At 34.7% G+C, this 26,493-nt stretch overlaps 2 protein-coding genes across 2 annotated transcripts in view; both read left to right on the top strand.

The window, feature by feature from the left end:
• LOC142358407 (palmitoyltransferase ZDHHC20-B-like) overlaps positions 1 to 13,214 on the top strand; it is a 111,657-nt gene extending 98,443 nt beyond the window's left edge. Inside the window, exons 7-8 of the mRNA XM_075409840.1 lie at positions 12,240 to 12,472; positions 12,790 to 13,214. Coding sequence (XP_075265955.1) covers positions 12,240 to 12,472; positions 12,790 to 12,827 — 271 coding nt within the window. The 3' untranslated portion in view covers positions 12,828 to 13,214. The remainder of the gene's footprint in view (positions 1 to 12,239; positions 12,473 to 12,789) is intronic.
• Positions 1 to 26,493, top strand: part of LOC142358299 (uncharacterized) — a 140,642-nt gene that overhangs the window by 98,372 nt on the left and 15,777 nt on the right. Inside the window, exon 2 of the mRNA XM_075409753.1 lies at positions 26,059 to 26,375. Within this exon, the coding sequence (XP_075265868.1) occupies positions 26,118 to 26,375 (258 nt within the window). The 5' untranslated portion in view covers positions 26,059 to 26,117. The remainder of the gene's footprint in view (positions 1 to 26,058; positions 26,376 to 26,493) is intronic.

Raw genomic sequence — 26,493 nt, 5'->3', positions numbered from 1 at the left:
GCCCATTATTGTGGCTATGTAATATACAATTATTTTGCTTGATATGCAGTGATGGGTTTGGCGTGTGGGTTGAAGCTTGGTTGGGTGTTTGTGTGTGTGTGTGTGTTGGCTGGCCGTGTGGGTTGGGCATGTGTGTTGGTGGGTTGGACGTGTGTGTTCGTGGGTTGGGGGTGTCGGTTGGGGTGTGGTTGGGTGTTGGGGGGTTGGGCGTGTTGGTTGGGGTGTGGTCGGGTGTTGGTGGGTTGGGCGTGTTGGTTGGGGTGTGGTTGATGCACAAAACATGATTAACACCGTATCACATCTAATAGAGACAGAATATCAACAAAGATTTTGGACCCTATTTCTCTAAAAAATTTTATAAGTTCTTGTCCTATAGGACAAAAATTCGATTTCCAATAAAATCTTTTCTGACCACTTTTATCACTCACAAAACGTGTTTCACAACTATTTGCATTGATTCAAACCAAACACAAAAAAAAGTTTTTGACCCCATTTTTCAAAAATTTTTACAAGTTTTTGTCCCCCCTATAGGGCAAAAATTTCAATTTTTGAAAGAATTTTTTTCGACAACTTTTTTTTTATTAAAAAAACATGTTTCACACAATTTCACATTGATTAAAGCCGAAAAAACGCAAAAAAATTTTTCGACCCCATTTTTCAAAAGTTTTTACAAGTTCTGATCTCCTATAGGGCAAAAATTTCAAAATTTGAAAAATTTTTTCGGACAACTTTTTTTAATCAAAAAACATGTTTCAAACATTTTTACGTTGATTAAAGCCGAAAAAACGCAAAAAAATTTTTCGACCCCATTTTTCAAAAGTTTTTACAAGTTCTGATCTCCTATAGGGCAAAAATTTCAAAATTTGAAAAATTTTTTCGGACAACTTTTTTTAATCAAAAAACATGTTTCACACATTTTTACATTTATTAACGCCAAAAAAACACAAAAAAATTTTTCGACCCCATTTTTCAAAAATTTTTACAAGTTCTGATCTCCTATAGGGCAACAATTTCAAAATTTGAAAAATTTTTTCGGACAACTTTTTTTAATCAAAAAACATGTTTCACACATTTTTACGTTGATTAAAGCCGAAAAAACGCAAAAAACTTTTTCGACCCCATTTTTCACAAATTTTTACAAGTTCTGATCTCCTATAGGGCAAAAATTTCAAAATTTGAAAAAATTTTTTCCGACAACTTTTACTCAAAAAACATGTTTCACACATTTTTACATTGATTAAAGCCAAAAAAACGCAAAAGTTTTTCAACCCCATTTTTCAAAATTTTTTGCAAGTGTCGACGCCCATTAGCGGTAAATTCTCAAATATGAAAAGTTGGATCTGAATACTTTTATCATACACAAAACATGTAATCGCAATGCTAGCAATAGCAGTGCCTAATTTATATCACTGTTCTAAACAAACAAACAGACCCCGCAGCAAACAGTTAGTCGTAACAAAAACTGGGTCAAGCTTGTAAACAAATTGAACAAAGTTAAAATCAACCGAAAAGTTTTCCATTTTCGGTTAAAAAAAGGGGGGGACAATTTTTGCAATCTATAAAATTTTTGGAAGTGTCCCACCCCGTAGTAGACGGGCGTTCCAAAAATTGTCCAAGCAATAGCAGTGCTTTATTTATATCACTGTTCTAAACAAACAAACAGACCCCGCAGCAAACAGTTAGTCGTAACAAAAACTGGGTCAAGCTTGTAAACACATTGAACAAAGTTAAAATAAACCGAAAAGTTTTCCATTTTTGGTCAAAAAAAGAGGGGGACAATTTTTGCAACCTATAAAGTGTCCCACCCCGTTGTAGATGTGCATTGCAAAAATTGTTCGTCCCCCCGTTGAGGTTCTAGTCACTTTCCTTTACTACTTTATTATTCTCATCAGGGTTTTTGTATCCCATAGGATTTGGATTTTATTGGGGCGCGTTGTATTTTTTCATAGATCTGTTCACACATTTTTTACTTTGTTGTCAATGAGAAGTCAAATTGTCCTTAGAAATTTAGCGCGCGCTGAGGTCTGTCTTAATGGGAGCGAAAAAGTTCGAAGCGTAGATTTTCAAATTGCTTCTAAAATGGATTGTGAAGTTGTTCTAAGAGCAGATTTTTGATTTTTGAGTGCAAACTTTTTACATGCGGTAATTTGATTTCTACGATTACTTTTCTGTCTCTTGAATGCTAATTTTTGTTGTCTTGCCACTTGGCCAAATGAATGACAGAACTTTCAAAGCAATTTATCTCCAAGTGTAAGGTTGGTTCGTTCATGTTATTCCTCTTGGCTTTTTGCATATTTTTGTGCATATGTACTTTCATATAATCTAGAATATGACGGTGCTTATGCACAAAATTTGTATAAAGAATAATTTTTAGCCCATTATTGTGGCTATGTAATATACAACTATTTTGCTTGATATGCAGTGATGGGTTTGGCGTCTGGGTTGAAGCTTGGTTGGGTGTTTGTGTGTGTGTGTGTGTTGGCTGGCCGTGTGGGTTGGGCATGTGTGTTGGTGGGTTGGACGTGTGTGTTCGTGGGTTGGGGGTGTCGGTTGGGGTGTGGTTGGGTGTTGGTGGGTTGGGCGTGTTGGTTGGGGTGTGGTCGGGTGTTGGTGGGTTGGGCGTGTTGGTTGGGGTGTGGTTGATGCACAAAACATGATTAACACCGTATCACATCTAATAGAGACAGAATATCAACAAAGATTTTGGACCCTATTTCTCTAAAAAATTTTATAAGTTCTTGTCCTATAGGACAAAAATTCGATTTCCAATAAAATCTTTTCTGACCACTTTTATCACTCACAAAACGTGTTTCACAACTATTTGCATTGATTCAAACCAAACACAAAAAAAAAGTTTTTGACCCCATTTTTCAAAAATTTTTACAAGTTTTTGTCCCCCCTATAGGGCAAAAATTTCAATTTTTGAAAGAATTTTTTCCGACAACTTTTTTTTTATTAAAAAACATGTTTCACACAATTTCACATTGATTAAAGCCGAAAAAACGCAAAAAAATTTTTCGACCCCATTTTTCAAAAGTTTTTACAAGTTCTGATCTCCTATAGGGCAAAAATTTCAAAATTTGAAAAATTTTCTCGGACAACTTTTTTTAATCAAAAAACATTTTTCACACATTTTTACATTTATTAACGCCAAAAAAACACAAAAAAATTTTTCGACCCCATTTTTCAAAAATTTTTACAAGTTCTGATCTCCTATAGGGCAACAATTTCAAAATTTGAAAAATTTTTTCTGACAACTTTTTTTAATCAAAAAACATGTTTCAAACATTTTTACGTTGATTGAAGCCGAAAAAACGCAAAAAAATTTTTCGACCCCATTTTTCAAAAGTTTTTACAAGTTCTGATCTCCTATAGGGCAACAATTTCAAAATTTGAAAAATTTTTTCCGACAATTTTTTTAATCAAAAAACATGTTTCACACATTTTTACATTGATTAAAGCTAAAAAAACGCAAAAAATTTTTTCGACCCCATTTTTCAAAAATTTTTATACGTTCTGATCTCCTATAGGGCAAAAATTTCAAAATTTTAAAAAATTTTTCCGACAACTTTTTTTACTCAAAAAACATGTTTCACACATTTTTACATTGATTAAAGCCAAAAAAACGCAAAAGTTTTTCAACCCCATTTTTCAAAATTTTTTGCAAGTGTCGACGCCCATTAGCGGTAAATTCTCAAATATGAAAAACTGGATCTGAATACTTTTATCATACACAAAACATGTAATCGCAATGCTAGCAATAGCAGTGCCTAATTTATATCAGTGTTCTAAACAAACGAACAGACCCCGCAGCAAACAGTTAGTCGTAACAAAAACTGGGTCAAGCTTGTAAACACATTGAACAAAGTTAAAATAAACCGAAAAGTTTTCCATTTTTGGTCAAAAAAAGAGGGGGACAATTTTTGCAACCTATAAAGTGTCCCACCCCGTTGTAGATGTGCATTGCAAAAATTGTTCGTCCCCCCGTTGAGGTTCTAGTCACTTTCCTTTACTACTTTATTATTCTCATCAGGGTTTTTGTATCCCATAGGATTTGGATTTTATTGGGGCGCGTTGTATTTTTTCATAGATCTGTTCACACATTTTTTACTTTGTTGTCAATGAGAAGTCAAATTGTCCTTAGAAATTTAGCGCGCGCTGAGGTCTGTCTTAATGGGAGCGAAAAAGTTCGAAGCGTAGATTTTCAAATTGCTTCTAAAATGGATTGTGAAGTTGTTCTAAGAGCAGATTTTTGATTTTTGAGTGCAAACTTTTTACATGCGGTAATTTGATTTCTACGATTACTTTTCTGTCTCTTGAATGCTAATTTTTGTTGTCTTGCCACTTGGCCAAATGAATGACAGAACTTATTGACTCAATAATCAATAATCAAGGAAACTGGCTCCATAATCAAGCAACTGAATGGATTTTAATTTCTTTCACGCATTGTAGTGAATACAGTCAAATCAAAAGAGCGAAATCAAAAGAAACGGGATAAACCGATAAAGCCCGGTCATTAAGTCATAGTGCATTTGGTTATCAAAGTTGATTAGAGCGATTACTAGCCTAAGTTTCACAGCTTTCAGACTATAAGCTGAATTAAGTATAGTTTTAGATTCTAACTGAAACTCCACACCGAATAAGAACTCTTTCGGTTTCAACCCCGATTTGCGTCAATGGAGGCGATTTTGTGGCTATCTGCCGGCTATGTTTAATGATAGGCCTAATGGGTTTTCGAATAACGTTAAAGAAAGATATTTAATGTTCCGAGTTGGTAGATTATATTTTTGACACTGTCGTTATGTAGTTTCATGAAATATTATTGAATCCAGTTTGGCTGTATTGGTTGCTCCTTGTGTTCTGTTGTAGCGTGTGTTTGTGGGTGTCTGTGTGTGTGTGCGTGCTTGCGCGCGCGCGCGTGTGTGTGTGTTTGAGTGTGTGTGGGGGGGAGGGGATGTTAGATTTTTTAGTCATGTGCTTCATTAGTCATCAAAGACTGACAAAAAAGGTTTTCAGGTTGTTAGGGATTTCAATTTTTTGTAGTCAGGAATTGGTCAGCTATGTTTAATAGCCACACGGCGATAGCTGGGGCTATTATTGGCCATCTCTTGTTTTTTTATTTGGTCAGCTGTAAATAATACAGATTCCTTATCAAAATTTAACGTCTCAGCTTTCAATGAAAAGACTTTTTTTGGTCTGCCTTTTTTTCACTTTTTTTGAGACTGCAGATCTACGAAGCTATTGCGGCTGGTTTCTGGCAATCTTCAAGCTATGTTCTTGTATATTGTCGTCTTCCCTTTTTTTGTTCACGGCGTCAAGAAATCCAAATGTGACTCTTTTGGTGACTCCAGCTACAGCTGCTCTGCGACGTCTTTTTATTTGTATGAGTGACTTTCATTGGTATGACTTACATCATTCAAGAAATTTTCTTTGCACTCTTGTTAAATGTAATCCTATTATTCGGTTCATTTAATGTCTAACGTTTTTTTTTACCTTAGGACCGTTCGTTTCGGGTAATTTTAGATCATTTTTGAGGCTTGTATTTAGTTGTAACTTTGTAATTTTGCCGCTAGTGGAAATCTTTAAGTTTTTTTCTGATTTTGATTATGGTTGTTGGCGACAAAAATTACGTCTTTTGTTGACTTGGAAGATGACGTTGACTACTTTTTAAAAACTTCTTAATTGCTCTTGAACCAAGTTTGACGCAATTCGTGTTTTGGTTTTTTTGCAAAATTTTTGTTTGACCGCTTTGACTTTTGGAGTGACTTTTACTTCCTTAATTTTTTGGTAACAATGATATAAATCCTCTCTTTTACAAGTGTCAGCAGTTGAACTCAAGTGATGGCATTTCATACTGAAAGTCAAGTGGAAAATGCCAAAATTAGTTAAATTTTCTTAATTCAATTTTAGTGGTTATAGTGGCATATAATAACCTCTAACGTCTTTATTGAAGTCCTTAGTAAATTTTGTAACTATAACCCCCCATACTGAACCAGGCTGCAGTAGATTTGAGCTCTCACTAGTTGTTTAGAGCAATTCTTCTGACGTTAGTCGGTTATGTTTCATATTATGCCAAAACCAAAAGTTCTTCATTTATTTGGGTTTTTGTTTGTTTGTTTAAAGGAACAGGACTTGTTGTAAATACTCTCAAACGGGGTTTCAATCCCGATTTGCGTCAATGGCGTTGATTTTCCGGCTGTCTGCCGGCTATGTTTAATGATAGGCCTAATAGGTTTTCCAATAACGTTAAAGAAACATATTTAATGTTCCGAGTTGGTAGATTATATTTTTGACACTATCGCTATGTAGATTCATGAAATATTATTGAATCCAGTTTGGCTGTATTGGTTGCTCCTCTTGTTCTGTTGACGCGTGTGTTTGTGGGTGTCTGTGTGTGTGTGCTTGCGTGTGTGTTTGGGTGTGTATCGGGGGAGGGGGTGGTAGTTTTTTGAGTCATGTGCTTCATTCGTCATCAAAGACTGTGACAAAAAAGGTTTTCAGGTTGTTAGGATTTCAATTCTTTGGATTGTAGTCAGGAATTGGTCAGCTATGTTTAATAGCCACACAGCGATAGCTGGGGCTGTTGTTGGCCTTCTCTTGTTTTTTTTATTTGGTCAGCTATAAATTATACAGATTCCTTATCAAAATTTAACGTCTCAGCTTTCAATGAAGACTTTTTTTGGTCTGTCTTTTTTCACTTTTTTTTGCAGTTCTACGAAGCTATTGCGGCTGGCTTCTGGCATTCTGCAAGCTATGTTCTCGTAATTTGTCTTCCCTTTTTTGTTCACGGCATCAAGAAATCCAAATGTGACTCTTTTGGTGACTCCAGCTACAGCTGCTCTGCGACGTCTTTTCATTTGTATGAGTGACTTTCATTGGTATGACTTACATCATTCAAGAAATTGTCTTTGCACTCTTGTTAAATGTAATCCTATTATTCGTTTCATTTAATGTCTAACGTTTTTTACCTTAGGACCGTTCGTTTCGGGTAATTTTAGATCATTTTTGAGGCTTGTCTTTAATTGTAATTTTGCCGCTAGTGGAAATCTTTAAAGTTTTTTTTTATTTTGATTATGGTTGTTGGCGATCAAAATTACATCTTTTATTGACTTGGAAGATGACGTTGACTACTTTTTAAAAACTTCTTAATTGCTCTTGAACCCAGTTTGACGCAATTCGTGTTTTGGTATTTTATGCAAAATTTCGCTTTGACTTTTGGAGTGACTTTCACTTCATTATTTTTTTGGTAACAATGATATAAATCCTCTCTTTTACAAATGTCAGCAGTTGAACTCATGTGGTGGCATTTCATACTGAAAGTCAAGTGGAAAATGCCAAAATTAGTTAATTTTTTTATTCAATTTTTGTTAATGTTTATAGTGACATATAATAACCTCTAACGTCGGCATTGAAGTCCTTGCTAAATTTTGTAACTCTAACCCCCCATACTGAACCAGGCTGCAGTAGATTTGAGCTCTCACTAGTTGTTTAGAGCAATTCTTCTGACGTTAGTCGGTTATGTTTCATATTATGACAAAACCAAAATATTTTCATTTATTTGGGTTTTTGTTTGTATGTTTAAAGGAACAGGACTTGTTGTAAATACTCTCAAACGGGGTTTCAATCCCGATTTTCGTCAATGGCGTTGATTTTCCGGCTGTCTGACGGCTATGTTTAGTGATATGTCCGATGGGCTTTCGAATAACGTTAAAGAAACATATTTAATGTCCTGAGTTGGACGGTTATATTTTTGACACTGTCGCTATGTAGGTTCATGAAATATTATTGAATCCGTTTTGACTTTTTTGGTTGTTCCTTGTGTTCTGTTGACGCGTGTGTTTGTGTGGGTGTGTGTGTTTGTGTGCGTATATGCGTGCGTGCGTGTGTGTGTATGTGTTTGGGTGTGTGCGTGTGTGTGTGTGTGTGTGGGGGGGGGGGGGTGGTAGTTTTATGAGTCATGTGCTTTATTCGTCATCAAAGATTGTGACAAGATTTTCAGGTGGTTAGGATTTCAATTCATTGGATTTTAGTCAGGAATTGGTCAGCTATGTTTAATAGGCTCACAGCGATAGCTGTGCCTATTATTGGCCTACCCTTGGTTTTCTTATTTCGTCAAGATTTTTGTTACGAACATATGAGGTCACAATCAATTTTTGTTCACTCATTCGTGCAATTTGAACTGAAACCCATGTGTGAAGTCCTTTTCCGCTCTCTGTGGACCGAGTTTTTTTGTTCATTGGCGCTATTAAATTGTTGGTCACACGTGACTTACCTCTCTCTCAAAAATGACTTCCTGACTCTGAAATTGACTTTTATTTATTTTAATTCAAACAGATAAGATCAAGTGAAAGTGGGTCACCATAAATGGCGTTTATTTGAAAGCACCTAATAGAGTCAGCAATAACTTATACAGATCCCTAATCAAAATATAACATCTCAGCTTTCAATGAAAAGACTGATTATTTGGTCTGTCTTTACTGTTTTTTTGAGACTGCAGATCTACAAAGCTTTTGCGGCTATTTTCTGGCAATCTGCCAGCTATGTTCTTGTAATTTGTCGTCTTCCCTATTTTTGTTTGCGGCGTCAAGAAGTCCAATTGTGACTCTTTTGGTGACTCCAGTTACAGCAGCTCTGCGACGTCTTTTCATTTGTATGAGTGACTTTCATTGGTATGACCTACATCATCTCGTCCTCAAAAACAAGATAAACAGATAGCGCTCAGAGGGCATTGCGTGACCGAGTGGCCCTCTTGCAGCCTTCCTAGTCTCTAAGTATTGGATTACGTAATTGTCTTGAGGTGTGACAGTTAGAGGGTGTGAAAGACTGTTTTTTAAATTTTGACCCCCTCAGTCATTGGTGTTAGAATTTTAATAGAAAAAAAGATAGAATTCGAATTCAAAATTGTTTAAAAAGCCTTTTGTTTTGATCCTTGCTGTCTCTTTTAATAGCCATCGTAATCTTCGTTGCCGAGTGTTATCGCGCTCCTGTTTTTCTGTACTTCCTCAGACTGATTTTGTTTCATGTTACCTAGTTTTGACGCTTTTGGGTCAAATTGAATTGAATTTTTTTGACTTTGCTAGGCTATTGTCATTGTTCGCATTTTTCTTTCGAAGTGCTTGACATCAGCACATGTTTAGGAAATAACGTTTTAAAAAAATTGCGGACTCACACTTAGATGCGAGATAAACTATTTAGTCTAGATCTATATGCACGGTTTTTGCGCTAATTCAGGTCCAATGCTTTTCGCTAATTCAGGTCTAATGCTTATTTCTATTGACACTAGTTTTTGTATTCTCTCATTAAGAAACAGTATTGTTCCTAACTACGAAGTGCAATCAAAATGGTACTCATTTTTATTATTTTGTTGCAATCATTTCTGTTCTTGTTTCAATGAATATGGGGTGCATGAAAATCAGTGGCGGCCTATTCCTGGCACTCTGCTGTGTATGCTTTTCCGTGTATGCTTTTTCTTTAAATCATAATGCAACAATGCTTTGCGAATGAAGTAGTTTAATTTTTTATTTTAATTATGATTTTTTCAGCGACAAGAATGTATGATCACATCTTTTAATGTTTTTGACGTTGACGTTGAGTACTTTTGAAAATTTTTTTATTGCTCTTGATCGAAGTTTGAAGCAATTATTGAAAACGTTTTGGTCTTTTTATGGAAACTATTTCCATGGCCGTTTTGACTTTTCGAGTGACTTTTACGCCCTTCACTTTTTCATTTTGCGTGATCTAATTTTCTCATTCACAAGTGTCAGCAGTTTTGTTCGAGAACATTCTTTCCCTCTTTAGTGACTTTTGATTTAACAAGGCGGCTCGTTAATGTGCGTTCGCACATGATGTTCCGACCCGAGCTCATCTACATTTTTGACTTAATTGTCAACCAAATGAAGAGATAACAAAAATAGATGTTTGAATTTAAAAAAAGTGCTACATTTTAAGTTAATTAAACACACTAAATTCTGCCTCGATGAAATAGCAATCATAGGTTTCATTAATGTGACATCAATAACTCATCACAATAAGTCGTATGGCAAAGAAAAATACATCAAAACCACGAAAATTTTGAGAAAACCCCTAGTATCAAAGTCAAAAAATTCTACAGCTTTCAACGGAAGGCATTTAATACGCTAAATTATGCCTAGATGATGTGACGACTAGGATGTTTGTCATTCAAAATTTATCAATAAGACATTACAACAAGTCATTGACTATGAAAAGAACAACAAAAACAGGCAAAATCCAAAAGTTCGGTAGAAAATTGAGAGAAGAAAGTGTCGAAGCTATTAAAACCATAAGCTTTTTTCTCTCAAAACTTTTTCAACGATCCATTGAACGTCTAAGCCAATGGGAGCTATCAACATTAGGATAACGTAATACGATTTCAAAAGGAACCAAAATTACCAAAAAAATCCAAAAATTATAAAAATTATGAAAACTCGTGCACCGAAGTAAAAAAAACCAATAGTTAGAAGATAAAACCGCTAACTAGATAAATTGTTGCTGATGTAGAAAAAAAGCGGTTCTGTCATTACCGAGACTGACTTACAATCCACGAAAATAAGCTTAAGATTGATTTATGTTAAAAAAAATAAAAAAATATTTTAAGTCTTAACAGCCATTAAACTCAAAAGCTTTCATAGGAATTCAATGAATAAGCTCAGCTATGCCACGATGTGAATACAAGGATGTTTATTATGCCTAGGTAATCAATGAGACATCACAATATGTCTTATGACTATGAAAAAAAAACAACAAATACGGGCAAAAACCAAAATTTCTTTAGAAAAATGGGAGAAAGTGTTGAAGCCATTTAAACCATATTTTTTTCTCAGAAAGTTTTATCTTGGATCCTTTGGACGTGTTCACTACATGAAGATGTAGCCATCAATATTAGGATGACGTGATAAGATTTCAAAATGAACCAATAAAACGAAATGTCAAAAAATTTTTAAAAAAATTTGAAATCTTGTGGCATTGAAGACGTATAACCAATAGTTATTTGATAAAGCCGCCAATAAGATTAACTTATGTTGCAGTGGTATGAAGGAGTTCAATCCTGTTTTTACTGAGACGAACTTACAGTTCACAAGAATAAGTTTATGATTTACTAATTTTAAAAAAACTTTCGAAAATTTATTTTCAAAGTCTTAAGAGCCATTAGCTGTCCACTCACAGCACTAGATAGGTTCACTTAATGCTCATTAGCAAGTCTATTGCACCTTTAGTCAACAAGTTTATGCCATAGGATTATAAAACTTTAGTAAAACCTGAAAAAATAAATCAAAATTTCATTTGAAATTACGAAATTTGAGATACGAGTCCAAAAAAAAAACGAGCGATCCCTTCGAAACAAATTTTTTGTTCATTGGGCTTCATTTGATCGTAAAAAAGGTTTGTCATTAACGGAACTTCGATATTAAAAGTGTCTAGTAGTCTCTAGGTGACTTGAAAAAACAAAAAAATTGCAAAATTTTCTAAAAAAAGAGCTCCCAAACCTAATTCGAATTTTTTTTATATATTAAACTTCCCTCTAAGACTAGAACTAGTCTTTATTATCTCCTTTCGTCTATTAAAAACCTAAAATTGATTTTTTTTGGCGTGAAATCTACTTTTGAATTAAATTTTTCGTAGAAAAAACGTTAATTCGAACGAAAATTACGGTAAAAGTGAACAAAAGTGAACCAAATATCCAGTGTTCACATGAAACTTCGATGTGAACTAAACCTCGTGTTCACTAAACCTCGATAACTCCTCGAAAAAAACGAAATTCAAAAAAATCTTTTTAATTTCGAATTCTACGCTGGACGAGCTTTTTAATGATACCACGCACATTTCTCTACAATGAATATATCGGTCGGCCAAAATTCACGGAACAAAAAAAAACCCATTTGAGTATATAGTTCCTCCCCCCCACAAGTGGGGTCGGAACAATGATTTTTGTGTCTGATCTAAATTGCTCTTATTCAGTTATTAAGTCTGGCTGAAATAGAGCCGACTGTAAGTGAGTCGAATGCAATGCCAGTAGAGCTGAGTGGTTAAGGTAGCAGACTACCATCGGGGAGGGTGAGATTTCCCTCTGGTGTCAATTTTTTTGGAGCCATAAAAAGTTCTATACGACACCCCCTGAATTAAATTTCCCGTCCTGTCGTTCGAGAGCAATTCATCCGACGTTAGTCGGTTATTGTTTTCCTTATGCAATGATTTTTCTCAAAATAGAAATTTATTAACAGGAATAATGCCTTGGATAGGCACACGATTGATGACGAAGATGACGACCTGCTGACAACTACAGACATATCACACAGCATAATTGACGGAATGACAGTGGAACCCAAATTGGTAGTCAATGAGCCCCCCTCAATCTCACCTCCCCATTCCCAATTAAGCAATGGACATCATCCTCCTCATCATCTGACAACTGCATCAACCTTCAACGGACAAGAACAAGTCGAGCTGAAAACGGGTAAGTGTTATGCTTGGGATTATTTTGATTTGCCCTCTTAACCACTTAATAACCGCGGACACTGTCCCGTTGCTATTATGTTGACTCTTTTGTCTCTGCAATCGCTCTTATCTAGTATACATGTATGTAATTCAATAAAAAATTTTGTGGAGCGGAGAAAGAAAGTATAACCTCATATTCATTTTTCCTGCTGAATTTGGGCTCGACCATAGTTCACAGTATGATTGAGAAAGAAAATTTCTGTTCAAAATTCAGATCAATTCGGTTTAAAAATATGAAGACACTAGTGTGCTGTGTTGACTCAGGCGCTGATTTAGGAGACTTCACTGAAATTGCCATTGATGAACCCATTTGAAGTAATCGATAGCAATCAACACATCCTAGGAGAAGCCCAGCTTGCAGTGTACCTTCAAGCACTGCAGGCCGAGAAAGTCATGATCACGATCAAATCCTATTTTGAATGGCGTTGTCAATATCTATTGTGAATTTGTAATATTTAATTGCTTGTCATGTCAATCTTATAAACGTCGCTTATAATATTATGTTGTCTCTGTTATTGTAAATATTAGTTGCATCTTCGCTAAACTTTGAGTATTCAGGTTGCATGTGAATTTTTAATAATTTTGAATACAGAATGATGAATAGATTCCTGTTGCAACGAATCCTTATCGGATAAGGCTATTATGTGAAATCCAAAGATCTTTTGAATACAAAATGATGAATAAATTCTTGTCGAAACGAATCTTTATTAGACGCGGCTGATGTGTGGAAGGCAAGAGCTCAAAAGATTGCGTTTTAGCTGAAGTGTATTTGGAGCAGGAAATACCGCACGTGAAAAGAATTGATCATGCTTCTTCCTGAGAGAGGGGCAAAAGGTGTGAGAAAAGTTTTTTGGAGCTAGTATTTTTTTGTTTACGTTTGGTACTCGGAGAGCAGTTCTTTAAATTTTGAACACATTTTTTCTAACCAAAGGTTTTGGCTACAGTTTTAGTGTTTTATTGGCGTGTATCAAATTGTTGGTAGCTAGCAGACATTATGTGATATTTTTGTTGCTTTTGTTCCTCTTTTGTGTCCGTTTTTCCTGTCAATATTTTTAATAGCCGCAAAGCGGAAGCTGGGGATGTTACTGGCCTTCTCTTGGTTTTTTACAACTCGAAGAGGAGTATTGATGGAGCGTCTTATTTTTTATCGATAATTTTTTGCATTCTATTTAAAACAGGATGTAAAGGTCAATGCCGCACGTGAAAACTAATCTTTTAGTTCAAACGGCTGAACGATTTGAAGGACAGAGAGAAGAGCGAGTGATTTTCAGTTCTTGCAGCATTTTTGAGAGAGAGCGAGAAAAAGTGTGAAAAAATTTTTGACCAGCGAGCAAAATGTTTTGATAATGTGTGACATCATTTTGCGTGAAATCTTTTTAGTTCTCTATGCAAGTTTCATTATTAATAGCCGCTCTCAGTTTCTCAGCCGGCTACTATAGCGGTCCTGTTTTTGCAATCCAGAGTACTTCGGTTATATTGGTGTACTGTCTTTTTTAAGATGCTTTCACGCATTTTTCTGATGACTTTTAGCTTTCGAAAAGGGTTTCGTAGGTAAAGCTCGCCGGGCATTAAGTTGAAATAGAGGCCCTCAGCTAGCTTTAGTTGTCTTTAAGGTGTTAATTGTACTGAAGTTGCTGGGAAAGTCTATTTTTTTTGGTTTTTTTAGCAGGACTTCAATTGACAATTGCCTAAGCTGCTAGTGGTCTTGTGCAAACTTTAAATGCTATTCATAACTGTTCTGAGGTATAAATTTTGGTAATGCAAACTTAATTACAAAAAGTTTTAGTAAATTTTGCAGTTTTCAAATTTTCTAAAAATTTTTGTCATTTTTTCAAGTTTTCCTATCTCTTTCGGCCAATGAATCGTTTATAAGTCTTAAAAATGGCTTAATGGATATTTATCACGAGTTTAAACAATTTTTTGATAGAATTTGCAGTTTTTTTCAAGGTTTTTTCTTTTCTGAAACAAGTGGCAGGTAACCTCCTCTAGGCTTTATTAATAGTGTACTGCATAGTTTCTAGTGGCAATGAAATTGTTTTTTGAACATTTTATCAAGAATTTTAGCAATTTCTTGAAAGAATTTGCTATTTATTTCAAAGTTTTTGAAAGTTGTTTTCGTTTTCCGAGTTTATCATTCTTTGAAACTTTTTCTAGGCTTGAAATGTCTAGTGAAGCTTTTTCTAGGCTTGAAATGGGGTTGCTGTATTGTTTCTGGAGACAATAGGATGGTTCTGAAGATATTAATATCTTGATTTGCAGCAACATTTCGGTCAAGTGCTGGATTGTTTTCAAATTTTGAGAATTTTTCATTTGGAAGAGTTTATTGTTCCTTTAGGGCTAATGAATGTTTTTTAGGTCTTGCAGATGTGTTACTGGACAATTTGAACAGAACGAAAATGGTTTGTATATATTAAAATCGCAAGTTTTTTATTGTTTGTTTGTTGATAGAAGTTATTTTTGACCAATGCTGCATTGATATGGCACTTTCTGAAATTGATTTAAAATGTTTTTGGAGCCTAATAGTGCCTTTCAAATGCGAAGTTGTCTTATGTTTTTCATTTTTTGTTAATTGTCGGATTTTTCCTGTTTCTCTCTTCTTGGATCTTTGAGCGGACAATTTTTCATTAAAAAGTATGCATGGTAACGTCCCGCTAACAAATCATGATGTGCGCTCCTTTTTTAACTGAAGTAATTGTGTCTTTAATAGCAGCCCTCAGCCTCTCAATGGCTATTATTTAGGCGCTCTCCTTTTTTTAATTCGCTTTAAATTTTGATCACGTTTTTCGTTTTACATAAGTCACAATTTTCACGTTTGACTGCTGACTTGCCTCGCTCACTTTTTCAACTAAATAGATTTTAAATTCTTTCAAGCATTGAATTACGCATTGTAGTCAATATGGTCAATGTCAAAGTATCAAAATCGAAGTCAAAAGGAACGGGATAAACCGATAAAGCCCGGTCATTAAGTCATATTGCATTAGGTTATCAAAGGTCACTAGAGCGATTGCTAGCTGATATTAGTATTAAGCTTAATACCCGTCAGTTTAGAAGCTGAATTAAGTATAGGTTTAGAATCTAACTGAAACTGCACATTGAATTATAACAGTTTTTTGAAAATTAGGAAAATTTTTTGTCAATTTCTATCTCTTCTTTTTTTTTCCGATTCAATCCGGATGTGCGTCAACGGAGGCTTTTTTCCGACAATCTTCCGGCTATGTTTTCGTTTCGTAGCGAAAGAATAAGGCCGCCATTTACAGTGGCTTGTCTAAAAAATTCTCCAGAACGAGAGTTGTTTTTTTAATTCGCTTTACCATTTGATTACGTTTTTCGTTCTACATTAGTCATGATTTTCACGTTTGTCGTCGGACTTACTTCACGCACTGTTTCAACTGAATGGATTTTAAATTCTTTCACGCATTTAACTAGGCAAATTACGCTTTGTGGTGAATACTGTCAAAGTCAAAAGATCAAAATCAAAAGAGACGGGATAAACCGATAAAGTCCCACCATTAAGTCATTGAGATCTAGATTATCAAAGTACATTAGTGTTTGCTAGCTGACATTGGTATTAAGCTTATTAGCTTTCAGTCTAGAAGCTGAATAAAGTATAGGTTTAGAATCCAACTGAAACTGCACGCCAAATTAGATCACTTTTGGACTCTGAAAAAAAAAAACAGAAAAAAATCAGTCAATTTATCTCTTCTTTTTTTCCTGTTTCAATCCCGATGTGTATCAAGCGAGTCAATGGTTTTCTGGCAATCTGCCGGCTACATTATAAAATTTCACATATACTTGTCCGATTTTGGTTATTTGTGTCCAATTTTCCCAAGTTTTTCGTTTATTTATGGTTTAACTGTTAGTGTTTTTTTTGCACCCTCAAGGCTTTGTTTCGTGTTATATATTTTTTGGCGTTAAGTCTTTGAAATTCAATACTTCTTGTTTTGCGGTTTTAACAATATTTTGACGACAATTTAATCGAAGTAATTTAGTGTTTCGAATTTTCATTTATTTCATGTATTTAAAGCCATAAATGCCAATTAATGATTTGGTATTGCATTTAAATTTTCGAAAATTTCGAATTAGTGGTTTTGTTTCTTTGTTTTTTTAACAATATGTCCGTGTTCTCCATACTCTAGCATGTCTCATTCTTGCATTCTTCTAAGACTACTAGTTTTTTTGCCTCTTATTTTTTGTTTTTTAGCCCGCTATTTTTTTCATTTTACAGAAAAATTTTACATGGTTCAGCATTTGTATTCGATTTTTTTGTTGGTTTGGTTTCGTTTCGTTTAAACTAATGTAGCACTGAGGATTTTCTGCAAGAACTTTTAAAAGGTTTTGCCGTAGTGTGTATTCGTGCTGTCTATATCCAACAAGAGAGAAGTAGATCTTATTTTTGTCCTAATTACTGTGACGCCAAAGAAAGAAATTAAATGTTTGCCTGAGTCCTAAATTAGGTTTTTTGAAAATTTTTCAGTTTCTCAGAACTTAATCTGCCTTTTGTTTTCCCAACGTGTTTTTTGGACAGCAAGATCAATTGCGGCTTTGCAAGATCAATTGACTAAGTTTTTCGTTTATACCAGGTTAGTTTTGTGATTCTATCAGTATTTAAGGACCCTAAAAATTTTGGCATTTTTAGTGTTACAGATACTTCACTAGATATCTAATAATACTAAATTTTGCGATATCAAGATTTCGTTGTTATTTTTGCTTCATTACCATATAAATGAAGCTGTGCAGTTTCATTTATACGGTTTCTTGATGATGTCTTTATTGTTTTTTATGTAAGCTTGTATGAATGATGTCAATGCTCAAATTTTTCTCGTTATGACAGTTTTTACTCTGTTTTGATTAAATGTGGCGAGGCAAAGAATAAATGTTTCAATTAAAAGAAATTGGTTTTTGCTTCAATTATTGTGTTGTTTGTGAGGTTCCGAAGATTCGAGTTGATTCCGGAATTCTTCCGGCTATGTTTTTTATTTGATGTACTATGGCACTCAATTATAGGGCTCTGAAAAATTATTCGTGTTATATATTTTTTGGCGTTAAGTCTTTGAAATTCAATACTTCTTGTTTTGCGGTTTTAACAATATTTTGACGACAATTTAATCGAAGTAATTTAGTGTTTCGAATTTTCATTTATTTCATGTATTTAAAGCCATAAATGCCAATTAATGATTTGGTATTGCATTTAAATTTTCGAAAATTTCGAATTAGTGGTTTTGTTTCTTTGTTTTTTTAACAATATGTCCGTGTTCTCCATACTCTAGCATGTCTCATTCTTGCATTCTTCTAAGACTACTAGTTTTTTTGCCTCTTATTTTTTGTTTTTTAGCCCGCTATTTTTTTCATTTTACAGAAAAATTTTACATGGTTCAGCATTTGTATTCGATTTTTTTGTTGGTTTGGTTTCGTTTCGTTTAAACTAATGTAGCACTGAGGATTTTCTGCAAGAACTTTTAAAAGGTTTTGCCGTAGTGTGTATTCGTGCTGTCTATATCCAACAAGAGAGAAGTAGATCTTATTTTTGTCCTAATTACTGTGACGCCAAAGAAAGAAATTAAATGTTTGCCTGAGTCCTAAATTAGGTTTTTTGAAAATTTTTCAGTTTCTCAGAACTTAATCTGCCTTTTGTTTTCCCAACGTGTTTTTTGGACTGCAAGATCAATTGCGGCTTTGCAGCAAGATCAATTGACTAAGTTTTTCGTTTATACCAGGTTAGTTTTGTGATTCTATCAGTATTTAAGGACCCTAAAAATTTTGGCATTTTTAGTGTTACAGATACTTCACTAGATATCTAATAATACTAAATTTTGCGATATCAAGATTTCGTTGTTATTTTTGCTTCATTACCATATAAATGAAGCTGTGCAGTTTCATTTATACGGTTTCTTGATGATGTCTTTATTGTTTTTTATGTAAGCTTGTATGAATGATGTCAATGCTCAAATTTTTCTCGTTATGACAGTTTTTACTCTGTTTTGATTAAATGTGGCGAGGCAAAGAATAAATGTTTCAATTAAAAGAAATTGGTTTTTGCTTCAATTATTGTGTTGTTTGTGAGGTTCCGAAGATTCGAGTTGATTCCGGAATTCTTCCGGCTATGTTTTTTATTTGATGTACTATGGCACTCAATTATAGGGCTCTGAAAAACTATCATTGTTATTAGAACACAACCTACATTATTCTCCTTTGCAGATTTTTAACAAGTTTAATTTTTACAAGTTCCTAGGGTTTTAAGTTTTGTTGATATCGAATGAGTGGGCACAAATACCATACCATCTTCTTTGATTCTAAATTTCCATTTTTTAAGTTATGGATGAAAGTTAGTTTGAATACACCTCTGACGAATTGTGATGGCAGAAGCAGAAACGGAGAACTCTAATTGCAATTGTTTCTTATTTTTACTGCCTTATCATATCCAATGCGAAATAATCAACTTTCTGGACTACTCTGACAAATTACACGCGAGAAGCTGCTGCACGTATTTAAAAGATTTGGTGGACGAAAATTGGACAGATATCAAGATTTCAGCGAAACCATTACTTGGTTATGCCGCGTGTCTAGTTACCTTAAAATCGTTTTTATCCGAACGTAGCGAAAGAGTAGTGTCCATAGCTTGGAAAAACTTTGTTTATTCCGTTGATTCGTTGTTCTCAACAATGCCAGCAATTTTGCCGAATGTTATGAAATTGGAATTGAAGAGCATTTCTGTAGAAACAGTTGTGAAACTAAGCGCTGTTTGTCTAAGTATCAGAGAGTTAACATTTGATTTTGTTACAAATCAGAGAGATGAGGAAGAAGAGATTTGGTTTCAAATTGGGCAAAGTTTTCCTCAATTGACAGCTATCAGTTAGTTATGTATAATATCTGGGATCTAGTATGCCCCAAGCTTAGTTTTTGTCTTCAATTTTGGTTGAAAGCTATTGTACGTGTTTGCCTCGCTCGATTTTTCTGTAGCTTAAAAATTTAACGACAATATAATTGGTTACAGACGTGAAGAATTACAGTCGCGTGACAAAACGGCAATAGGTTGTTATACATGAATAATGCCATCGAGAAGTTATCGAACTCCTGGGAGAGGCTGGGTTGTTGAATAATTTTTAGAAAGGGATATCAACCCCCCCCCTGTGGTAATGTATTAAATCAGCTCTGGTTAACATGAAAACAGTATACACCACACCGCTGTTTATTGAACGATATTTTTCCCACACCGCTGTTTATTGAACAATATTTTTCCGTCAATCTTTTCTCACCACTTCATATAGCAACAGTTGCGAGAAACGGGAGACGGGAAACGATAGTCTAATACCAAAGTAGTGTTTTTCACCACTGATTCAGTTTTTCGCAGTGTGGACTTTGACTGGGCACAAACAATTTACACTATGGTACCAAAAAGCTACGTATAGCATAATTTCTGCTTTTAAAGCATGATTCGTCCTTCATAAGCATGATTTGCGCTAAAGCGTGAAAAAGGGTGTGAAATTTAAAGTTTTAAGAGAAATTTCATTCTCACTTTCTCCGCTTAAACAGAAAAGATGGTTAAACCGCTTTGTTCATTGACCGTTTGCCTAGTTGATACGCTACGAGATGTCAGATTTTCATGATCTAAAGTACAAAAGCAACTCAGCTTGTAATCAAGCTCCACTGCAGAGTATGCATACAAACGTTACTTGAAAAATAACAATTTCGATCCCCAAAAATCGAGCACAAGACCCTCTAAATTGTCAAAAAAAATCGAAAAAAGTTTGTTACCGATGTACGGTAATGTATAGTTTGGAACGAAATTAAGGCAGACGTCGTGAGAAACATGCATGAAAACTATACAAACCGTCTGCTAGACCTTAAAAAGGCTAAAGGCGTATTGGCGCGTTATTAGAGAACAAATATGAGCTCAAAATGTTATAATATTTGGTATTTGTATTGCTCTTTAGAAAATCTTCAGATGTACTAGCTTTTTGGTACCGTAGTGTGTTTCACCTGTAAGTTATGCAACTGTTGATTTTGCTATGAGAGTTAATTGATGAGTAATGGAAGAGGACGATCTAGCCGAAAGGGCTTCCAATAGAATGAGAAAAAAATGAGAAATCAAGCCAATTAATCCCCCCAATTCCATTGGTCAGTTTCAAATGCAGCAATTAAATTTCAAGTTTTATTAAAATAGCATAACGCATAGATATCCTTGGTCGCACGAGTGTATGGGAAAAACAATCGTCATTTGGATATCCTTGGTCGCACGAGTGAACAAAACAACCCGACCGCATAGATGAACAAATAATGACGACTGGTTTCAATCGCCATTTGTTATAATTGAGGTCCTTTATTCAACCAATCAGATTGTTTGGCCAGTGAATTTCAAGCGTTTGGCTAGAATTCAATTTTTTCTTTCTGCTAAACGATCATTTGGCTAGAATTGCTAGCTCCATTTATAACAGCACACGGTTCTTGTCGCCATCGGAAATTTATCAAACTCAGAGTCAAAGCCGAGTTGTTGGATAGTTTCAACAAGGTGATAGCAACCGTAAGATAATGTTTTGAGCCTTTTTTCGTTTCGGTTACGACAGTTGCATAACTTACGCCACTTTTTAGTTGATTAATAGCCGCCTCATCTTCTCAGCCGGCTATTATAGCGCTCCTATTTTTTTTTTTACTTCGTCGAATAAAAAAATTTTTCGCTTTACCTCATTTTGCCGCTTTTTCAACATTTTGCGTGATATCTTTTTGACTTCTCTAGACTAGTTTCTCTCTTCTCTCATTCTGCTAAAAGTGATTTTGAACATCAGTTGCTCAGCAAAGCAATTCAAAATGAACAGAGTCAGTATAAAAAATTGAAGTCAGAAGTAGAAACGGGATAAACCCATAAAGCCCAATTTTAGATGCCCGCTATTTGAACGTCGTTACTATAAGTCTTAGTTACCGTCTCTAATGCTTATTGGTATTGATAGTAGCCCCTGTAGCCTCTCTCTAAGAAACAGAAGTACGTTATCTTCAACTACGAATTGCCATCAAAATAAATCGGACTTAAAAAATGTTTTTGTACAAAAATCTTGTTTTTTTCAATATCTTCTATTCTTTCAATCCCAATCGTGCTTATTGGAATCAACGGCGGCTATTTTCCGGCAATCTGCCGGGTATGTTTAGACTGTTTTGCCCGCCAATTCATAGCATCAGTGGAGCGTACGATCTTTAGCCAAAGTTCAGTTAGTCGATGTCAATTACATAAGTAAAAATTTAACTAATTTGTGAATTTTAGGTGAAAGCCTATTATAAAACCTTCATAGACGTTATGGACGACACTTCAAAAATCCCGTGACTCTGTGACTAGTGTACTATTGGCTTTACCTTAAAACCAATTAATCAAGTGCTTGTAAAATTTACTTTATTAAAAAAACTCATCAGCTCTGCAAACCTAATATCCGGGAAATTAATTCGTTAGAAGTTACAAAGGAAGGAGTGGAGAAAATGACAGCAATTTTATTGCTTCATTTTAAATAGTTGAGAACTATGAGGTGTAGAAAATTTCGAGCAAAATATTGTAGCAATTGATAGGGATCTAAACTGAAGTGTTGCAAATGCTTTGCAATTAAGACAACATTTGACTGCGTTTTTGTAAGCTAGTAGGGTGTAAAGTCAATTGTTAGGGAAGCTTTCTTTTTAGATACTTTATAGTTTCGCCTAATCGAACTTTCTCCTAATATCCCACCCTCCAGCATCAGTGGCAAGAAAAAAAGCGTAACATTGTTCTCTGATTTTATTAATAGCCGCCGTCAGCCTCTCAACGGCTACTGTTTAGGCGCTGTCCTTTTTTTTACAATTATAAGAATTTGAATTGTATTGGGGCGCTGTTTCTTTTTTTAAAAGATCTGTTCACACATTTTTATGATTTTTGAAGTCAAATTAGAGTAGTGATTTTGGTCACGCAGAAACAGGAAGAACGAAAAAGCGAGTAGTTTTGCGGAGCGAAATTTTTTCACTCTAATTTTAAAGTAGAGTGAGAAAACGGTGTTTGAACGAAAATTCGTTTTCTCGTTAGTAGGTTTTTGTTCATATGCGGCAATTTCACTTTATTTTTTTACTGTTTTTTTTCGATTTTTAGGATCTGATTTTTTTTCTAAATGGTTTTCCTAATCCATTCATAGTTCATTCTATGCCTAGTTGTTTTGTTTGAACCAAATTTCCATTTCTCGCTAGTGGTGTTTTGTTCACATGCGGCATTTCACTTTGGTTTTCTTTTTTTATTTCTTTTGATCTGCTTTGTTTTTTTCAATATCGTTTTTCCCAATGCACTAATAGTCCGTTCTATGTCTAGTTTTTTGTTTAGTCAATGAAAATTCTTTGAATTGTACGTCAGGACATGTCCTGCTGTTGTTTTCGCTTTACCTTTTGATCACGTTTTAAGTTTTACATAAGTCGCGATTTTCACGCTTGACTTCTCACTTACTTCACTCACTGTTTCAACTGAATGGATTTTAAATTCTCTCACGCATTGAAGTACACAATTTAGCGAAAACGGTCAAGTTCAAAAGATCAAAATCAACAGATTAAAAGAAACAGGATAAGCATATAAAGCCCGGTCATTAAGTCATAGTGCATTAGGTTACAATGTTCATTCAAGCGATTGCTAGCTGTCATTAGTACTATGCTTAATAGCGTTCAGTTTAGAAGCTCCATTAAGTGTAATTTTCGAGTCTAAACGAATATGCAGAATTTGTACACCAAATAAAAATTTTTTGACACTTAGAAAAATATTGTTAATTTCTATCTCTTATTTTTAATAGCCTTGAAGCGATACCGGCTATTATTGGGGACATCGTGTTTTTGTACAATTCAAAGAATTTGAATTGTATTGGGGCGCTGTGTTTATTTTTTAAGATGTGTTCACACATTTTTTCAATGACTTTGATCTTTCAAAACGGGATAAACGGTAAAGCCCAGCGGGCATTAAGTTTTGTTAGAGGCTCGAGGTGGGCTTTAGTACTCTCTCGAGTGTTAAGAGGTTTTTGTTTGATTAGTCTTAGCTTGAAGTTTTTAAAAGTTGATGAAGGGCTTTTGTGAGACAAAATTAATTGTTATGACCATTTTATGTGCTATATGTTTTGGTACTGCAAACACGCAAAATGATACTAATTTTTGCAATTTTTTTCAAGTTTTTTCGAGTTTTCCCAGCTTCAGGGGCCAGGGAATCTCCTTACAGGTTTGATAATAGGGTACTGCATTCTTTCTAGTAATAATGGATTGTTTTTCAACATTTCAATATCTAAAATTTAGCATTTTTTTGATAAAATCTGCAATTTTTTTTAAGGTTTTTGTCAATTTTTGTTTGTCCACTCTCAAGTGCCAGAAAACCTATTAAACGGTCTGATGAAAGTTGCTGAATGGTTGTTAGTTTCAATGGATCTGATTTCAACAGTTTAAGTATTCGAATTTTAGAAATTTTTGATTTTTCAAATTTTTTGATCAAAACATTTGTCTTTTATTCAGTCTTTCTTACCAGAGTAGCCAGGTAAATTTGCATTTTTTTTTCAGATTTTTTGAACAAAACATTTGTCTTTTATTCAGTTTTCTTACCTGGGTAGCCAGGTTCCAAGGTTTGATGGTAAGTTATTAAATATTTGCCATTTTTAAAAATTTTTTCGAGTTAATCGGTCTTCAGGGGCCAGGAATTTGTTTCAGGTATTGCGGATATAATACTAAACCGATTTAGAAAACAAAAAATTATTTTGAACAAATTTTTGAAATAGTTATATTTAAAGGGATCAAATTTTGCCTTAGGTGTAAAAGCTTCAATAGTTTTAGCAATGAGTATATTTTTGTTTAGTTTGTTTGATTGTTTAATTTTTCGAGATGATTTTGTTTGTGTTTTGGATGGCATTGTTCAATTGATCTGCTGGTCTGGTGGAGTACTTCTAAGTTTTCATTCAATTCTTGGAATTGTGTTTGGGGACTTGTCCTGCTATGTTTTTTAATTCGTCATCTCAATCGATGATTCTTACAACCTGACTTCTTGGAATTGATTTTTTTCAATGACTTCAGTGACTTCTTCTGCTTTGCAGTTAAAGTTTGTGTGCGTGACTTCATTTGTGCTGCTTTTAGGTCAATTGCTTGACTTACCTCACTCAAAAAAGACTCCTGAACCCGCTTAGTGAACTTTAAATTTTATGAACATCATGGTTAAAGGTGAATAGTGTGCATCTAAGTAGTGCCAAACTTATATGCCCTAATTCTTGATTATCAATTTTGAAAAAGCTCTTTTAGGGCTTTTTCCTTATAGACCGTTTGTGTCATAAAATTGACAGTCCGAATCTAACACAAAAAGTCTGGTTGTCTATTAAAGGACTGGTGGTCGATCTGTCTATCTTATTTCTTTAGTTGCTTCTATGCATGGAAGGCCACAAGTGTCTATCGCGGCTCTTTTCCGGCATCGCCGGCTATTTTTTCTTTTTCTGTTTCAATCTTAATGTGCGCCAAGCGGGTCAACAGTTGCTATTTTCCGGCTAAGTTTAATTTTCTGCAACTGTTATTTATTTCTATAGCTCATCGGGGGTTCACAAATTATATCACCCAAAATTATGCACTTGGTTTTTTTTTGTCGCAACAGGAGCTGATTAAAGGAAAAAGATAAAGTAGAATTAATCTGCGACTCTTTTGCAGAGATCACCGAAAGAGCAATGGAGCCTAATTTTTCAACGATTATCGGCATCACAAAAGTGTCACTCATGTTCAACTGTTCTCCACGAATGCTTACCTTTACATTAGAACCAATAGCTCTCAAATTAATCGAGTTAGAACTCGGATCATTCCACTTGGACGATCTAGATGCAGAAACTATATCAGCTTGTAAAAATCTGAAGAAATTAACGATAAACCGGTCGACGAATTTTACTATTTTCGCGTTCAAATCTTTTGGTGCTATGCTCTTTTTGGAGGATTTCTCATTCTCAGCCAGCTCTGTATTCAAGGAGAATGTTTACAATATGATGATGGCTTTTACGTTGACACGCAGAAGATCGAATGTTTGTCATCTGCTCAGGTTGCGTCTCTCAAATTGTAAAAATTTAAGCAATCGGAATATGGTCCAGATGTTGACATTAATTTCAAGTTTGCAAGAATTATATTTCAGTTTCTGTCCTGAAATTGATCACACTTTTGTCACTGAATGGATTTCAATTGCGCCTGAGTTGAAGCGTATTGTATTTGAAGGTTGCTGCATTGAAATGAAGGAGCAAAAAGGACCTACTAGATATTTAGAAGGAAATACAGAAATATTGTTAAAATGAATTATTACAAGTTTTTTTTCTTTCCGGATCAAATTATCATTGTTTACTGTAAATATTTTAAGCGAATTTTATACACCAATATCAGAGCTTCTTCAAATGATGGGTCATGAAAGGTTTTGCTGATATAATTTCCGAGTTTTTCTTCAGAATAGTGCTAGTTAGAACTATTTGAGTCAGCTTGTCAGTTAATGCAATTTTTTTCTGCCGCTAATTGAATTTCCTGCAATTCATTTTTGCATGATTTGATTTTTGAGTATTTTTCGTTTTCTAGGTTGAAATGTATAGTTGATTTTGACTGAGTTATCTGATCTTCAATTGGATCAGAACAATATGATGGATTCACTGTTAGTAACTCTTAAGCAGCTTTTGAATTCTTCGAATGGGAAAACGCCTATGCCTGACGACACGTGGACGAGTGTCGAGGGAGCTCTGAAAGATCAATCAACTTTTCCACCAGCAGATCAGAATTTGGCGGAGTTGATGAAGGCCAGCTTAAAAGTGTGTTTGGAGCAGCTTGCATCTGGAAGTAGTGGAGGACAGTTTGAGTATCAAGTATTCCAAACTGTTGCTCTCCTCTGCAGATATGAGGTACGGACAACAGTAATTGAGTTCCTAATTGGAACAAAGCTGGTCCAAGTCTTTTGTTCTGATCTTATGTATTCAAATTTGGCGTTAGTATATAGTGATATGCATGTGGTTTCGTTTT

Source organism: Convolutriloba macropyga, chromosome 1, assembly GCF_964194025.1.
Source record: "Convolutriloba macropyga chromosome 1, txConMacr16.3, whole genome shotgun sequence".
Classification (NCBI taxonomy): Eukaryota; Metazoa; Xenacoelomorpha; order Acoela; family Convolutidae; genus Convolutriloba; species Convolutriloba macropyga.
The sequence above is the reverse complement of the archived record's forward strand: the minus strand, read 5'-3'. Positions and strand labels throughout refer to the sequence as shown.